We start from the raw sequence: 16,599 nt of genomic DNA on the forward strand, positions 1-16,599 counted from the left end.
GAAACCGTTCTCGCTTGCATGCATTACAGCCTCCTTTCTCCCTCTCTCGCAAATTCAAAGCGGACCTGCCGCAGGTGCCATTTGCGACGTCGCCAACGATGGCATCTCATCCCCCTCCACCCGATGCTTCAACATCCGCGGCACCCTCGACGTCCATGTCGGCGCCTTCAGCCGCGAACCAATCTGCCGATGGTCCTTCGACACAAGCACCCGTGAAGCGAAACCGGAGGAGCAATCCCAAGGTAAAGACGGGTTGCGCCAACTGCAAGTATGCCATCCGTCGTGGTCCCCTACACATGCTCCGTTTACCCCGCTGACACCCAACCCAGGAAGCGGCGCATCAAATGCGACGAGAGGCGGCCTTCCTGTACCCAATGTGAAAGGAGCAACAAGCTCTGCACTGGCTATCCGCCTCCTAGTCGCAGCGATCGGCCGTTGACCGACGTACGCATTGCGCCCAAGCCACTCGCCACGGCGCAGCCCCTAGCGGTGCAGGGTCACACTCCTGGCATCGTGTTTCGGGCGCCGACAGTCCTGCCGCCGCGTCGTGCCAACAGGCGGAAACGACCTGTGGTCCCGGTTCTTCACCCAGGTGCCATAGGAGCCTCGCCCAGCGTCTACCAACCCTCTTCAGGTCTACAGTTCGTCAACGCCGAAGCTCTCTATTTCGAGTTGTTCCGCGTCCAAACTGCTGCAGAGCTGTCGGGCTACTTCAACTCAACGTTTTGGGCGCAGCGTGTCTTGCAAGAATGCCACGCAGAAAATGCCATCCGGCACGCGGTGGTGGCACTCGGCGCTCTTTACAAGACCCTTGAGCAATCGTCTCAGCCCGCGCCTGCTACACATGCGGGCAAGATGAACCGGATGGAGTCTGTCGTGGCCCACTGGCAGGTTGCCGTCAAACAGTATTCCGAGTCTTGCAATGCCATGCTCTTACTCACCGGCGACAATCTACGGTCCTACAGAACCCGGCTCATGGCGAGCGTCTTGCTCGCCTGTTTCGACTCCTTCATCGGCGATCACAAGCAAGCAATCGTTCAGATCCAAACCGGCCTCAGCTTGTTGGAGCAATTGCGCTGTCATCCTCACCATCAATCTTCAAATCTCAACGGCCGCATCGAGGAGGATCTCGTCGTCATCTTCACCCGGATGGCAATCCAGGCCAAATCCTACGACATGGCCTTCCATTTCCCACAGCCCTATGTCATTCGTCTTGCCCCGCAGGGTCAATCTACTGCGGGATCGACGGGGTCGTCCGAAACAAGCTCTCCGGGCTCTTCCCCAGAGGCATGCCTACCATATCGATTTGACTCGGTCTTGGAGGCAAAACTAGCGTCCGACAAGCTCTGTGAGAAGCTCGTCCGCTTCATTGAGCGCTTGCAAATTGCCAAAAACAATCCTAGCAACGTGCTGCCGGCGTCGTGGAAACAGTACGGCTTAAGCTTCAAGGATCAGCTGGATGCCTGGTCCGAAGCCTTTGAGCCGATCTTTCGAATCCGCCACGACCCTGGCCTCGATCACCTAGAGCGCTCGGCTATCTCTGCCTTGAAAATGTTCCAGATCAACACGAACATCTTGTTCATGATGATGTTTTGTGACACCGAGGTGCAGTTTGATGGCTTTATGCCACACTTCAAGGCCATTGTCGATCTTGGTTGGGAGGTTGTTGGGGCGGACGAGAAGCGAGCCGCCGCCAAACGTTGCCCCAACCCTGACCTCTGCCACCATCAGCATAACCTATCCAAGGGCGCATTCAGGGCTGGCAAATTGCCCACGCATCACATTAAGCCCAGCTTCTCGGCCGACATGGGCATCGTACCGCCACTCTTTGTTGTGGCTACAAAATGTCGCGAGCCGCGCCTTCGTCGACAAGCCATCCTGCTTCTGAGGAGCAGTGCCAGACGGGAGGGAATGTGGGACAGCGAACTGGCCGCCAACATCGGCCAGTGGATCATGGAGGTTGAGGAGTTTGATGAGACGACGCCTCCGGGTACAATGCCCACGCGGCCGATCCCTGAGGAAAAGCGTGTCATGGTTAAGACGGTCGACTTCGACCTCAGAGCCCGATTTGCCGATCTGCGCGTCGGTACGCGAGCCTTGTATGACGGATGCCCAGATGATCGCTTCAGGAAGACGCGCATCACTTGGTAATGGCAGTACTGATCTCCCGCTGTGGATGATCAAGAAGCGGGACTTTGATACCCGGCGTTGGGAATGCCCATTCCGGGGTCATTTCAAATCACGATATATGCTTTGGATCTGGACATGATCTGGGGAGATCAAACGGGCATTTAGCAGCGCCGCCCACGCTACAGGAAAGCGTTTGTGGCGATTACGGGCCAAGACTTTGGCTGTCAGTAGCCAACAATTTAAGAACTTGATGTTCCAAGTGCAATGCCATCACGTAAATGAGGATCGCTTCAATTCGAATGCAAAAACCTGCGCCTGCTAATACCATATACCACTGTTTCCTCTCAATCTTGTACAAGCCACTGATTGCTCATATAGGCGGCAGCTCTTCCCTACATATCGGGCACTGAAGGCGGAAACGCATCCAGCCCTCCAGGCACGCCGTGTGGAAAATGTGCCGACAGGGCGTCACCATGTACAGCCTACGCGCGAAGACGTTTGCCACACGTCCCTCCTCCTCGCCGGCGCTGAGGACGGGCACCTCCAGGACCTCCCTGCAGATGGCGCAGTCGATGGCCCTGGTACCGCCAGCAGGACCAGCACCGCCGCTAACGCTGCCACGCTTCTCGGTCGTGGGGCTCCGAGCAACAGCAGCGTCGTCGGCGACGAGGCCTATGGGCAGGCCCCCGGCCTCGACGTTGTCCTCGCGCAGGACGGGGTGGTAGTCCCACGCGTCGGGGGCCCAGCCGGCGGGGATGCCGAAGCGGGGGCCGAGGACGTCCTGCGCGGCGAGGAGGCAGATCTGGAGCCAGACCCAGGCGCAGAGGAGGGCGAAGGCGCGGCGGTCGGTGCGGGCGTAGAGGAAGTTGTCGTGCTTGACCCAGAAGTAGGCGAAGGGGAGGAGGCGCAGGGCGGACTGGCCGAGGACGAAGCGCCAGCTGAGGGCGCGGCGGCAGTTGCGCAGCGTGTTGCGGCAGATCTGGGGCAGCCACAGGGAGAAGTAGGCGAGGGCGCAGGCGTTGAGGAGGAGGGCGCGCGGGCGCGAGTACCACGTCACCGACGAGATGGCGAGGAAGGAGACGAAGAGGCTGAAGAGGATGAAGCGCCCGATGATGGCCTGGAAGGTCTGCGCCGGGCGGTGAGGGGCGGGCGGGGGAGTCGTGGTGGTGTTGCTGACCATGTTGGGCCGGGGCACGGCAGATGCTGCCGCGGCTATCTCGGCAGATATGTCCTGATCGGACGGGATGATGATGGGGCCCTGATCTGGGGGCAAGCGGGTAGATCGCGGTGCGGTCACTGGCGCGGGGAGGAGAGCGCCTGTCGGGTTTGGCGTCAGGGGCGCCGACGGGGCAGAGCTCGTAGTCTCCGTCGAGGTGCCGCTCGATGTCTGTCTCTGCTGGTCGCGGCGCCGGTTCCTCTCAGGCAGCTGCACCTCATGGATCTTGGCCAAGAAGCTGCCACCTATGGTCATGGACAGGAAGGACGCGAACATGAGCGCCAGCGTGGGCAGAAACGTCGCCATGGCTGACGACACCCAGGTGGCGGCGGCGGTAAAGGTCATGCCGTCGACGATGACCATGGCGCTGACGGTCCAGAAGCTCACGCGGCCCATGGTCGACGGCGTGAACGACTCCTGCATCTGGTCCTTGAGCAAGCCGACCTGGGCGAACACGACGAGCGCGTACACGAGCATCCACGTCTTGACCTGGTGGGTGTGCACCTCCGTCTTCATCCCGACGAGGTGGTCCGAGTCGCCGGGCGGGAAGTCGGGCGGGCCCTTGGACTCGAGGAAGAAGCCGCAGTCGGGCGAGTATATGACGGTCGACATCTGGAGCTTGGAGACGGAGTGGATCGGCGCGCCCAGCGGCTTCTGCAGCTCCGACTCGATGGCCCGGATCACGTCCTCGGCGTGCTCGGCGTCGACGCCCGCGTCCTGCTGAAGCGGCGGGTGGACCTGCCCGTACAGCACAAACTCGCAGTGCGGCGAGGGAAAGGCCGTGTACATGGCATTGTCGACGTCCGAGTTCCACGGCATGTTCTGGTCGACGTATAGGTTGCGCCTCTTGCGCCTGACGACGCGGGCCAGCTTGCGCTTCAGCATCATCTGCGCCGACTGGAAGAAGTCGGCACTCGGCGCGAGGTGCGGCAGGCCGAATATGCCCTCAAACTTCTCGCTCGTTGTCGTCATGAGGACCACGCCCTGCCGCGGCCACTGCAGGCCCCAGAGGCGCATCTCCCAGTTGAGCCCGGAGCCCATCGTGTCCTCGATGGTAGCATACCCCCTGACGTGGCGGATCATGCCGCCCGAGAGCGGGTTGCTGCCCTCGGCGACCTCGTCGTACTTTTGCACCGTCCTGTTGCCCTCGAGGCGGAGCATCATGCGCCCGCTCTCGCCTGTGATGTTGCGCGCCCAGTCGGCCCTGTCGCCGACCCAGTCCATACCGGGAACGCTCCGGCTGAGGTTGTAGCTGTCGTAGGTGCGCGGCGAGGAGCCCGGACGGCGCACCCAGTCGCCGTGCAGCGTGCCCGAGGCGTTGGCCCATACGGGCTCTCCCTGCGCCGCGTCCCAGAGCTGCTTGCCGCCGACGGGCGGGATCGCGTGGCGGCTCAGCCGCAGGCCCTTTTCGCGGAACAGCTCGAGGTCATCCCACGCGAAGCCGTCTTGCTCGCGGAAGCCCGTCAGATTGACGTAGCTGTAGGAGGAGCCGTCGTCGGCAGCGGCGTTGGCCTCGACGCCGTCGGGGCGCGGGCGGAAGTCGCCCCAGCGAGTCTGGTTGAGCACCTCGAGCGCATCCTGGTACCGCTCGAGACGCTTCGATGCGAGCTCGGAGAGCGCCAGCGACTGGTTCTGGTACTCGCCCTCCGGGAAGAGGTTCCAGAGGAGGAAGAGCAGCAGGAGCAGTCCCGCAGCCTGGTGCTGCGGCTGCTGTTGCGGCATGTCGCCGTTGGCGTCGCTGTTCTTCCTCGTATACAATTCGATATGGCTGGACCGCGGCGACTTTATCGCGTCATGTCTTGTCTGTCGGGGCTTTCGGCTGCTACGACGCCATTTGTGGCATCCGATCGTGGTTCGCGTCGCACGTGTCCGGGTTGATAGATGGATGTAGAGATGCTCGTGTGAGGTGGTGGTGGTGTGTCTCGGGCTGGTACGATGACGAAGGCCAGTGCAGTGGCTGGAGCTCCACGAGACGGAGTTGGAGTAGCGTCCGTGTCTTCCCCCACCAGACGGGACGGGACCTTGAACGAGCCCCTCACCAGTGCCAATGTCACTCAGCTGCCACTGAGACACAGGGGGCCTGGTGTGTCGGTGGAGTGCGCTATAGGCCCTGTAGCAAACGCCCGTCACCACCTCAGCTCATGCCTCACTATCATCAACACATAGTGCCATCACCCTCAATCTGCTCAGCATTCTCTCTCGTTTGCATCCGCATCGCGTTCAGCCAGGCTTCATTTTCAGAGTCACGGCTGCTCCCACTCATCAGCGACCTTTCTCAACGGCCAGATCTCCTCACTGCGCCGCCAGCATGTCCTCCAGCGACACCGAGTCCAAGACAGCCGACAAGGCCACTGTACGTGTCCCATCGCGCTGAAGCCTCTCACCCTTGATGCAGACAGCCCTGACGACGGAACCCCAGTCGCCCGAGGGTGCCAACGCAGATGTTTCCGCTGCCGTCGAGGACCTGCTCAACACGTTGTCGAACAAGTTTGCCAGCGTCTCCTCAGAGATCTTTGCCAAGAGTACGCATCGCCACGTCCGGCTACCGCTCCAAGAAGTCCTTGCTAACAGCGGTGCGACCGCCACAAGTGGACGAAATGTCGCGCAGATTGGACAACCTTGAGTCGGCATTATTAGAAAGCAAGAACCAGGAAGGAGGCACGTCAAAGCCCCAGTAAGGTGTTGTCACGTAGAGAATGTCACGGCGGAAGCGCAAGGGAGACGGTCCATTTGGCACAGCCAGCATAACCATATTGTTGCAAGGCTTGAATTCTCATTCATCGTTTTCACAGCATACTCGTAGACAGGTGTCTATCCTTGAGCTCCCTATTGCCAAGGTACTGTTACAGTTGTCGGAAAAGTTTTATGAAAGCTTAGAGCTCCTCCTTGGCATCCTCAGCCTTCTCAGCAACCTTCTCGACAAACTTGCGCAGGACATTGGTCTTGCGCTTGATCTCGTCACGCTTAGTGGGAGCAAGGCCGCCCTTGGAGAGGATACCGTCCAGGCGCGCAAGCTCCTTGGCGGCATAGCCCTCGCTCTTGTTGAGCTTGTCGAAGACGCGCACGTAGTACTCGGCGTACTTGTACTGAGCATCCTTCTTGAGCTTCTCGGCCTCCTTCTTGACCTCGGCAGCGACGTCGGCGATCTTATCACCGCCGAGCACCTTGGCGACAAGAGTGTCGAGGGAAGCAACCGTGCCGGCGACGGTGTCGAGCTCGCCGCCAGGGACACGGTGGGTGCCGGCCTTCTCGTTGATGTACTCGATGAAGGCGTCCTCGGAACGGCCACCCTCGTACGCAACGCCGTCCTTGCTGCCGGCCGCGAAGAACTTGATGGTCGGGTACGAGCTGACGCCCTGCTTCTCGGTGACGGCCTTGCTGTTGGGCGCCTCGGCATCAACCTTGGCGATGACGACATTCTCATCGTTGTCAAAGTCGTGAGCAAGAGTCTCCCACGTGGGGGCGAGGTTCTTGCAGTCTTGATCTCACAGTTAGCGTCCTTTCTGGGGCATTAAACATCACAATCACTCACGTCCGCACCACGGGGCAGTGAAAGCGACCAGCACGTTCTTGTCCCCGCCAATCGTCTTGGCAAACGACTCATCCGTGAGCATCTCGACGCTGCTGGGCAGCTCGAGCTTCTTCTTGTTCTTGACGCCGACCTTGCCGCTGATGAAGGCAGACAGGCTCTCCAGGTCACGGCCCTCGTTGTACTCCTCAGGCTTGTCCGACTTTCCGTCGAACCACTTCAGGGTGGGGAAGCCCTGGATGTTGAACCGCTTGCCCAGAGACCTCTCGGCGTCGGCGTCGACCTTGGCGATCTGCACCTTGTCCTTTGCGTGCTCAAAGGCGAGGGCGAGCTCCTCGTAGACGGGAGCGAGCTTCTTGCAATGGCCACACCAGGGCGCGAAGAACTCGACAAGAGTGGGCTTGCCCGACTTAAGGACAACCTTGTCAAAGTTGGAGGGCGTCAGGTCAATGACGGCGGACTTGGCGGCCGCCAGGCCGGCCACGGCGGCGAGCACGAAGCTCTTGATGAGAACCATGACGGCGAGGTTCAGTAATGAATTGGCTGGAGATGGCAATGTCAGAGGTGATTTTCGAGAACAAATACAGATGCAATGTTGTACCTGGGCGGCGTCTTTCAAAGAAGCAATGTGCGGAAGGTACAGGCTCCCGCGGGTGCTTTGAAATAGACGTCAAGATGCCAGTTGGCAATGATGAGCTCAGCGGAGTTACTAGCTGTCAGGGACCAAACCAGCCCCACGCAAGCTTCGCCCTGCCGTCTCGACTCCTGCATGATAAGGCGAGAACAAAGCGTGCCGCACGTGACGATAAGCGCCACCGACACAGCCGCATGCCGCTCAAACAGCCGCCCTGCCCTGGCCAGGCGCTAGGCCAGGGATTGTCCTCGCACGTGACCTGAGACCAGCACGGTGGAGCCCTGGCCGGGCACACGGGCTGGGGCTGCCAACCCTCCAATCGCCTGGCCGGGCGGCGCGAGAAATTCACACAAAATTTACCGCCCGCCAATTCTCGCATCCCTCCGCGAAATCCTCCCAACCCTCCAGCACGACGACACCCAGCTTTCGGCCAACTCACAACCCAAAGCACCACAATCATGTCTCACGAAAGCGTCTGGAACTCGCGCCCGCGAACCTACGGCAAGGGCTCTCGCAGCTGGTACGAAATTTGACATCCGTCCCGTCCCTCCCGCATCGAGCGAACATCATCGTCAATCCCCCACGCTGGCCCGTCGCCCGTCGCCGCACCGACGGCATGGGTGACACGGCGCGCCGACCACGAGAAACGAACCATGCGTCGAAGGAATAAAGTGCTAACATGCTGTTTTTTTCTACAGCCGCGTCTGCAAGCACAAGGCCGGTCTGATCCGAAAGTACGACCTCAACCTGTGCCGTCAGTGCTTCCGCGAGAAGTCCAAGGACATTGGCTTCAACAAGGTGAGCAAAAAGATGCCTGCCTCTGGATCGCACTCACCGAACGTCGACAACCAACGCCGCGACACGCCGACCGATCTACGAGCCCCTTGAATCTTCCCGCTTTAATGAGAACGGCTGGACTGACCCGCGTCCGTCTCCTTTTGCAGTACCGATAAGCGCATCCCGATTCCGAGAGGAACGAAAACGGCTTGGGGAGGGGCGAATCGAAAGCATTGAACGGGTGGAGGATGATGCATGCTTGACGGCACAGCAGTCATGATGGCCTCGCGAACATCTCTCAGAGAGCGGCGGCCGCTTGGAACCGGAGTTTAATGGCTTGCTTGGTTTTCGAGGAAGATCGTGCGTCTGACGAACGTCCTCCGAGGATAGACGAATACCAATTACATTGGACCTACCACTTGTCGGACATTTTGATGCGAAGCCGTGACGAATGCGCCCTCTTGATCACGCAAGGCCTGAGAGAGAGCCGGGTTGCCGCTGATGCGAGGCTGACGACCATATCGCACCACCTTCAACCTGGCTCTTCGCTGTGACCTCATGATTGCAGTCTCGGACACTTGAATTTTGAAATCACAGCCAACCCCGTGATGAAATATTGGTGAGCGTGTAGATTTGCATCATCTATTACTGCCTTCCCCCTTGTCCGTCTAAAGTACACATATCAAGACAATGGGAAGAAGCAGAGTGGAGATCCTCAGGTCCCATCTCGGGGTGATATACAAGAGCCAAGCCTGACTCGAAACATGGGACTCGGTCCGTCGTAGACGTCCGTTGCGCCGCGGACCATCCGAGGTCAACACGCGATGGGTTCTCGTTTTCCGCCCTCTTACACTTCCTAAAGGTACCCCCTCCTGCACGTCAACTCGCCTGTCCTCTTACTTCAGGATGCGAGTGACCAGGCCAGTGGCCACAGTCTTGCCACCCTCGCGGATGTTGAAGCGCTGGCCGGTCTCGATGGCGTTGGGGTGCGTCATGCTGACAATCATCTCGACGTTGTCGCCGGGCATGACCATCTTGCCGGGCTCAGTGCCCTCAGGGAAGGTCAGGTCAACCGACTCATCCGAGGTGCGGAGGTAGAGCTGGGGGCGGTAGTGCTCGTGGAAACCGGTGTGGCGGCCACCCTCCTCCTTGGTGAGGACGTAGAGCGAGGCCATGAACTGAGTGTGGGACTTGACGGTGTTGGGCTTGCAGACGACCATGCCGCGGCGGACGTCCTCGCGGCGAATACCACGGATGAGGAGACCAGAGTTGTCACCAGCCTGGGACTGCTCGCACGACTTCTTGAAGGTCTCAATGTCGGTAACCTTGGTCTTGATGACCTCCTTGCCCTTGCCGACCAGCTCAACTTCCTCGTCGCGCTTAAGCACACCACGCTCGACACGGCCAGAGACGACGGTGCCACGACCAGAGATGGAGAAGACATCCTCGACGGACATGAGGAAGGGCTTGTCGAGGTCACGCTCGGGGGTAGGGATCCAAGAGTCGACAGCCTCGAGCAGCTCGTCAATCTTCTGCTGGCCAATCTCGGGCTTCTGGTTGTTCAGAGCCATGAGGGCAGAGCCCATAATGACGGGGGTCTCGTCGCCCTCAAAGCCGTAGGTGGTGAGGAGCTCGCGCATCTCCATCTCGACGAGCTCAAGCATTTCCGGGTCATCAATGGCGTCGACCTTGTTGACGAAGACCACAATCTTCTGGACGCCGACCTGGCGGGCGAGCAGCAAGTGCTCACGGGTCTGGGGCATCTGGCCATCGGAAGCGGCGACCACGATGATGGCGCCGTCCATGTTGGCGGCACCGGTAATCATGTTCTTGATGTAATCGGCGTGGCCAGGGCAGTCGACGTGGGAGTAGTGGCGGTTCTCGGTCGAGTACTCGATGTGAGCGGTCGAGATGGTGATACCACGCTTGCGCTCCTCGGGGGCCTTGTCGATGGCACCATACTCGAGGAAGTTGGCGAAGCCCTTCTCGGCCTGGCGCTTGGTGATGGCAGCGGAGAGAGTGGTCTGAATATACTGAGTTAGCCCGAGGCGCACCGTCGCGAGGCAATTCGCGCGAGCTCACCTTGCCGTGGTCGACATGGCCAATTGTGCCTATCAAAATCGTCAGCGCACAGTCAAATGACGGTCAAATCGCAGCGCCTCCGTACCAATGTTGACATGGGGTTTTGATCGCTCGAAAACGGCGTATGTGCGGTAGATGTTGAGGATGCCCGAGGCGTTCTGCTTCTTGATGGCGGACTGAAGGGGGTTGACTCGGCCGAGGCCGTGTCGCGCAGTCCGCAGGAACGGCGCGACGGATCTGAAAGCGGCCGACATTTTGAGCCGAAGGTATTAAACGAAGAGAACCGGGAAGAAGAGAACGGGACGGAGCGGAGAGGAGACGTTGGAGGTATTCGGGGGGTTGAGCTTGGAGATGGCCGAGCGAAATCACCAACTCCAAAATTTTTGAGCTGCCCGTGCCTGGCGGCGCCGACGGTAGGCCAGGGGGGCGACTCAATTGGCAGGGTCGTCACGTGATCACGCGTGGGCAAGCCTTTGGTGTAAGCCGTTGATGCGCCAGCAGCCACTCTGCGCGTCATGCACGGCATTTTCAGTAACGAGAAGGGATTCGTGTGGTTTTCGCTTTCAATGTATATACTCGTCGTTATTTTATCTGTCCGACAGTCCAGCGACGGAAACGGCGCACGAGTGCATGCGGGCATCCAGACGATTGGGAGCGCGAGGCGGCCAGCGCGCACCGGCCGGGCCACTCAGAGCGCCTGCAATTGCAGGTTGTCTGTCCATGGACCGATTGAGCGCCTGCGGACCCCTGCAGCGTTCTAGAAATCTGGGTGGTCCTCCCCTGTGCTGCGTCGGCTGCCACGGCTCTGCTGGACGGGGCGTTTAGCGCACTGCCGGGACAGTCGGGAGCGTTCTGCGCAGCCGCTCAGAGATTGCCAGAGTGGCGCTTTAGCGGGCACAACCAGCTGGCACCACAGTCGCCTCAAGGGTCCGCCTGCGACATATAACCGTCCTCGTGGCGTCGCTCATGGACAGGCTTTCTGTGAGACACAACCGCTCTTCATCTTGCACCTCAACTGACGGCACGACAAAGTCGGTCCACCTCGCGCCTCGCATTCCTTGTGCCACCGCCCTATCTGCCTTCCTCCGTTGCGCTGTACAGTTCAATTCCTTACTCTCTCCCTTGCTGCCGCCCAAGGGCACCGGCTGGGATCCACTCGACGCGAACATTTTTGCGTCACCGCGATAACCGCCTGAGAGTTGCAGTCGGACCCTTGGTCGCCAGATCGTCACCTCTCTACTGTCTCGATACCTCCCTACCACAGACTGCCGCCATGTCCCAGCAAACAGACTCAGGCAAGCCGGAGCTCAACGCTCTTGGCAAGCTCGTGGCTCGCTTCGCCGAGTACGGGCACAATGCCACCAACAACCTCTCCAGCAGCTTCTCCAGCATGACGACGCAAGGATGGATCCGGCTCATCGTCATCGTCGGCGGGTACATGCTCCTGCGGCCGCACCTCATGAAGTTCGCCACCAAGGGCGCCGTCAAGAAGATGGAGGAGGAGGACGCCAAGTCGCGTGAGAAGGACGCGGCTCAGGCGGAGATTTCGCCCAACGAATTCCGCGGCATCAAGGAGAAGCTCATGGTCCACGACGAGGAGGACGAGGGAGATGGCACCGGCGCTGACTGGGGCCAGAAGGCGCGCGTGAGGCAAAGGCAGATGCTCAAGGACCTGCTCGAGGAGGAGGAGAGGCGGCGGGCTGCGGAGAACGAGGACGCCGACATTCAGGAGTTTTTGGAGGACTGAGGCGCCTTGATTTCTGAGGGCTTCACTTGTGTATCATCCGTGTACTGCTAAGGCAAGGTTGCGCTGTGATGTGAGATAGGACAAGGCTTACATCGGTTGGAGGAGTCGATTAACCATGTTGGGCATCAGGGAGAGCCATGACTTTGTGTCATGCGATTTGGGTACGTGCAGCAGTTTTAATCGTCACTACATGGACGCCTTTATCGGCTTCTTGACAGGCAATATGCGTCTTGGTCAGCAACCTGGTGCCTACGGTGAGTAAGAGAAGGTTTTGCCCGAGTGCGCCGTCTCACTGCGCATTTATTCCCCGAGGTGTTTGGGTGAAGGCTCGGTGTGACGACAGCGTCACCAGCGCGTGATGGAACGCGATCAATATTTTGTGCCGGCTCTTGAGGCTCAATTGCATGGTGTTGCGTGATGTCGCGTGGCTACGGTCGAGCAATCACCATCCACAACGCATGCCCAGCCTCTCTGCCTGACATGTCCAGTTCAGACAGACCTGTCGTGCGAGAACAGTTCGAAGAGCCGCGCCTGAGAGCTTATGGAGCCAAGATGCCACGTGCCGCGTCGCCTCTCTGCGCAGACTGATGACTGCATGCAGTGTAACCAACCGTCCCGACTGCAAGCTGGCCGCATGGCGACTGCAGGTGTTGTTGCCGGTGGGCATCCATCATGTACATAGGTATGCTCGGCAGGGTTGACAGAGGCCATCACTTGATTCACTTCAGCTACTGTGCAGGGTAATGCCCAGATTGTGGACCACCTGGCAAGAGGATGGCACTGCACCACCGCCTAGCTCCGGCAAACGTGGCGCTGTCAACGCCCAGGAGCGGGGACAGCCGTCCGCCCGCAGCGGGCACCGCTCAGCGTCGGAGCCCTGGAGGCTATGGAGGGGTCGCCGTGAGGAATCGCATGTCCGCCCGTGCAGTCAGCCTATGCTTGAGTGGCTTGCGGCCCTTTAACTGGGCCACGGCCCACCCGCATCGTCATTGCCTCCCACGGTTGGCTGCATCTTCGACTGAACAACCATCTCGCTTCGTCCCGTCTCCCGTCTGGCCCCGTCTTGCTCCCGCGGAGTTTCGTCCATTCCGTCGCGCCGGCCGTCCTTTTATCCTTTTACCTTTGCTTTCCCTCTTGTCTGCCGGGACTCGTCGTCGATCAGCAGCAACCTGTTCGCGGCCACCGCCAGTCATAGCTCGTTTGACGCCACATCGTCACCTGTCTCACGGCGCTGGCTCACCTGGACTTGCACTCGCACTAGCTCCTGCCGGTCTGTTGCCGACACGTCTTCGACTTCATCCACGACTTGGCCCAGCTGCCATACAGCGAGATACGCCGCAGCGCCAGCGTTCGGTCTCCACCGCACGAACATCGTCGCCCGTCTTGCCTTCTCCTCTCCGATACTGCGATGCATAGCACCCGGGCAGACAAGCAGACAGCAGTATGAGCGACTCGCTCGACATTCAAAACCTCTTGCAGACGGGGTACTTCACCTCTTCGCGGGCCAAGAACACAGCCCCGTCAGTCACCCCTCCGCGCTCCTCTCCTCAACGTGGATCCGGCGCCCCTTGCTGACAGCCCGACAGGTCCTCGCCAAGACCAGAGGCAGTACGTTTCCCCTCACCTGGCCCGGCCAGAGAGGACCGCATTCCTCGGTCAATCAGCTCTGCTCCTCGCTCGAGACATTCCTACCCACCGGCCCCGAGCGTAGAAGATGAGGCCGACTCATTGGCCCGAGAGTATGGCGTCTCGGGTGCCAGAGAGTCCTCCGATGAGGAGCCCCAGTCACGGGGTGACATTGACCAAAACCCCATCATCATGGAAGTGCACGAGTACAACCCTGAACGGCGCTTTGTGATTCTCAACGATCCTCCCAAAGCTTCGGAGGCGAGCCCCGAAGCCAAGACCCCCCAAGGCCGAGCCCCCAAGTCACCTAGCCCCGAGGTGAATGGTTCCACCAAACCGCAGCCTGATCGACAGCACGGCTCCGGTGCCCCCAAGGAGCACCTTCGCACCAACAGTGAGAGACCCGGCTTTGAGCGGCGCCGAAGCAGGCAGGACCTGCCGCCCATCGAGACGGAACTTCGTGCGGACCGAGCACCAGAGCATCATCGGAGCAAGTCCTCTGCAAGTGCCAGTCGTCCCGACTACTTTTTCCCCCGCCAGACCCGTCCATACGGCGACCAACTGCTGTCTCCGGATATCATATCAAGCGGGGCCGGTGGGCGAGAAAAGACCTACCGAGGATTAGGGCAGTCATCGAACTCTGGTGGCAGATCGACCAGTCGCCAAAGCTACCACGAGGGCAGTGCGCGAAGGAGAGACGACAAGTATTATTACTACAACGGTCGCGACGCGCCATCGGCGAGGCGGTCGGAGACGAGCTTCGAGAATAGGAAGCCATCGAGGAGGCAATCGAACGACTGGGTGAGCGACTCGCGATATCGCAAGGAGACCTCGTCCAGCCGCGGTGACAGGAGGGAAACCTCACAGTCTTACAGCCGCGGTGATATTGACAGACCACCAAAGTCGCCAATCCTGTCACGGGAACAGAGCCGTTCTAGTGATGTAAACGGCAAAGATGCGCAGGCACCGTACACGCCAAAGAAGCCCGTCATTGTCCAGCAGGATCGTCCGCCCGTCGGCACTCGACCAGAAAGGAATGGTGATGAGGGCGACAGGGCCAGACCACCGTCTCGGACTGGTACTTTTCCGTTCCCATCGCCGAGCCAAGCAGCAATCGCCACAGCAGCCGCCGGCGCGACCGCTGCCGCAATGACACCGCGCGGTTCTGCCACTTTTCCGCTGCCAGGAGCTGAGAGAAGTCGCCCATCCGAGGCAAAGATGCCATTGCCCTATCCCGACGATGATATAGCGTATCACGGCCTTGGCATTGACGACGGGGAGATCGCGCCGGACCATATGGCTGCACCGGTCTCAATACCCGTTGTATCGATGCCCGAGCCGTCTTCAGTCATTTCAGATCGACCCATGGATCCTTCGAAGACGGTAGGACCTGCGGCGACCCCCAAGGAGCCGACGTGGCAGCCGCCCGCGTTCGACCCCGCCAAAGATGGCCTGCGTGTCGATAATGGCAGACGAATGGGTTCGTATCGCAGGTTTTCCGAGAGCAAGGAGCATGCTGAGTCGGGAGGGCTGCCAGAGTGCCCACGGACAAAGCCTATAGCTGGGCTAGTGGATTGGCTCACCTTACCGCGGACCAACTTCAACATTTGTCCGACATGCTACGAGACGGTATTTGCCAGGTCTGAGTTCCGAACTCAGTTCCAGCCTATGCTCCGACCTACAAGCGAAGCGATCGCCTGCGATTTCGGGTCGTCTGCTTGGTATAGAATCGCCTGGCTTCTGACTTTGAAGCACAAGACTGCGGACTTGCGACTCCTGCATCAAGTGGCAAATGTCGCGACTTCAATTCGCAACGAGACCTGCCCCGGCAACCGCAAGGCGACGCGTACCTGGCTCACTGTCATAGACCCAAGCACAAAGCATCCGGTGCCTGAATTTGCAGTCTGTTACGAGTGCGCGAGAACGGTCGAGGTCCTTTTACCGAACCTCACTGGCTTGTTTGTTCCCTTGGAACCCAGATCGGAGCCCTCGAGAGACCTTTGCGCATTGCACTTCATGCCAAAGAGGGAGCAATTTGTGCTGTATTTTGACGCACTCGAAACAACGTCTGACAAGGCATTCGTGGACGACAAGGCTCCAGATGTTGCCAGACTGGCCAAGGAGCTGCAGCAGCTGAGCATTGGCGGAGACTGCCGCGAAGACAGCCCCGTGGTTGACGGATACTGGCACATCATGCAGTTCCTGCCGCAATTCACAGTCTGCACCGCTTGCTTCAACGATACAGTCCAGCCCAAGATCGAGGAAGGGAGCAGCCTCGCGCAAAACTTTTACATGAAGCCGCAGAAACTGCCTTCTGCGACCTGCCAGCTGTACTCGACGCGGATGAGGGAAGTCTTTTTTAAAGCTTGTCGACGAAAGGACCCGGCATACCTGAAAGATCGAGTTCTAGAAAGGCGGGACATCGAGACGGAGATATATGAGAAGCTTCTCAAGCTTGATAGGTCCAGGAGGAACGACGCCTGGACGGAAGAGCAGGTGGAAAAGTTGGTGAAGGAATGGCGGCGATGGGAGTAGAGACAGGCCTCAACGGCCGAGTCGCATCCACGCTGCGGACATGACATGAGATGACATGTAGCATATTACATAATGACGTAACGACATGACGGGATAAACGAATTGATAGAGTCCATCTTGATATCGTTTCTATGCACAATCAAGCTGCCGCCTGTTGACCTTACGAAACCACTGGTCGTCTCAGTATCATGGCGAGAGCGCATCCTCAAATGGTAGGGCGGTTCGTTGTGGAGTGAGCCGTTTGGCAAGGTGGGGTCTTTTCCTAACTTGCTTGAGCACAGTCACGCTTCGTGAGCACTGTGTCGGCGCACCGTTCGAACAGC

The 16,599-nt window shown here is 59.5% G+C and overlaps 8 protein-coding genes across 8 annotated transcripts; 5 read left to right on the forward strand and 3 right to left on the reverse strand.

The window, feature by feature from the left end:
* Positions 1 to 155: 155 nt before the first annotated feature.
* Positions 156 to 2,151, forward strand: PLICBS_009344 (uncharacterized protein; the record flags this gene model as incomplete). The annotated part of the gene is made up of 2 exons (XM_018324958.2): positions 156 to 268; positions 330 to 2,151. The coding sequence occupies 2 exons, from the start codon at positions 156 to 158 to the stop codon at positions 2,149 to 2,151; spliced, it is 1,935 nt and encodes a 644-aa protein (XP_018176352.2).
* Positions 2,152 to 2,500: 349 nt separating this feature from the next.
* On the reverse strand, positions 2,501 to 5,068 carry PLICBS_009345 (uncharacterized protein; the record flags this gene model as incomplete). The annotated part of the gene is made up of 1 exon (XM_018324959.2): positions 2,501 to 5,068. The coding sequence occupies one exon, from the start codon at positions 5,066 to 5,068 to the stop codon at positions 2,501 to 2,503; it is 2,568 nt and encodes an 855-aa protein (XP_018176353.2).
* Positions 5,069 to 5,654: 586 nt separating this feature from the next.
* Positions 5,655 to 6,024, forward strand: PLICBS_009346 (uncharacterized protein; the record flags this gene model as incomplete). Its single annotated transcript, XM_018324960.1, has 3 exons — positions 5,655 to 5,699; positions 5,766 to 5,868; positions 5,936 to 6,024. The coding sequence occupies 3 exons, from the start codon at positions 5,655 to 5,657 to the stop codon at positions 6,022 to 6,024; spliced, it is 237 nt and encodes a 78-aa protein (XP_018176354.1).
* A 195-nt stretch (positions 6,025 to 6,219) lies between these two features.
* On the reverse strand, positions 6,220 to 7,392 carry PLICBS_009347 (protein disulfide-isomerase erp38; the record flags this gene model as incomplete). Its single annotated transcript, XM_018324961.2, has 2 exons — positions 6,220 to 6,824; positions 6,879 to 7,392. The coding sequence occupies 2 exons, from the start codon at positions 7,390 to 7,392 to the stop codon at positions 6,220 to 6,222; spliced, it is 1,119 nt and encodes a 372-aa protein (XP_018176355.1).
* A 575-nt stretch (positions 7,393 to 7,967) lies between these two features.
* PLICBS_009348 (40S ribosomal protein S29) lies at positions 7,968 to 8,397 on the forward strand (the record flags this gene model as incomplete). Its single annotated transcript, XM_065601613.1, has 2 exons — positions 7,968 to 8,029; positions 8,208 to 8,397. The coding sequence occupies 2 exons, from the start codon at positions 7,968 to 7,970 to the stop codon at positions 8,395 to 8,397; spliced, it is 252 nt and encodes an 83-aa protein (XP_065457685.1).
* Positions 8,398 to 9,182: 785 nt separating this feature from the next.
* On the reverse strand, positions 9,183 to 10,622 carry PLICBS_009349 (translation elongation factor Tu; the record flags this gene model as incomplete). Its single annotated transcript, XM_018324962.2, has 3 exons — positions 9,183 to 10,310; positions 10,369 to 10,397; positions 10,454 to 10,622. 3 exons carry the CDS (start codon positions 10,620 to 10,622, stop codon positions 9,183 to 9,185), a joined length of 1,326 nt encoding a protein of 441 aa, XP_018176356.1.
* Positions 10,623 to 11,641: 1,019 nt separating this feature from the next.
* On the forward strand, positions 11,642 to 12,115 carry PLICBS_009350 (uncharacterized protein; the record flags this gene model as incomplete). The annotated part of the gene is made up of 1 exon (XM_018324963.2): positions 11,642 to 12,115. One exon carries the CDS (start codon positions 11,642 to 11,644, stop codon positions 12,113 to 12,115), a length of 474 nt encoding a protein of 157 aa, XP_018176357.2.
* Positions 12,116 to 13,558: 1,443 nt separating this feature from the next.
* Positions 13,559 to 16,276, forward strand: PLICBS_009351 (uncharacterized protein; the record flags this gene model as incomplete). The annotated part of the gene is made up of 2 exons (XM_018324964.2): positions 13,559 to 13,635; positions 13,702 to 16,276. The coding sequence occupies 2 exons, from the start codon at positions 13,559 to 13,561 to the stop codon at positions 16,274 to 16,276; spliced, it is 2,652 nt and encodes an 883-aa protein (XP_018176358.2).
* Positions 16,277 to 16,599: the final 323 nt, after the last annotated feature.

Source organism: Purpureocillium lilacinum (genome assembly GCF_023168085.1).
Source record: "Purpureocillium lilacinum CBS 284.36 DNA, scaffold_7, whole genome shotgun sequence".
Taxonomy (NCBI): Eukaryota; Fungi; Ascomycota; class Sordariomycetes; order Hypocreales; family Ophiocordycipitaceae; genus Purpureocillium; species Purpureocillium lilacinum.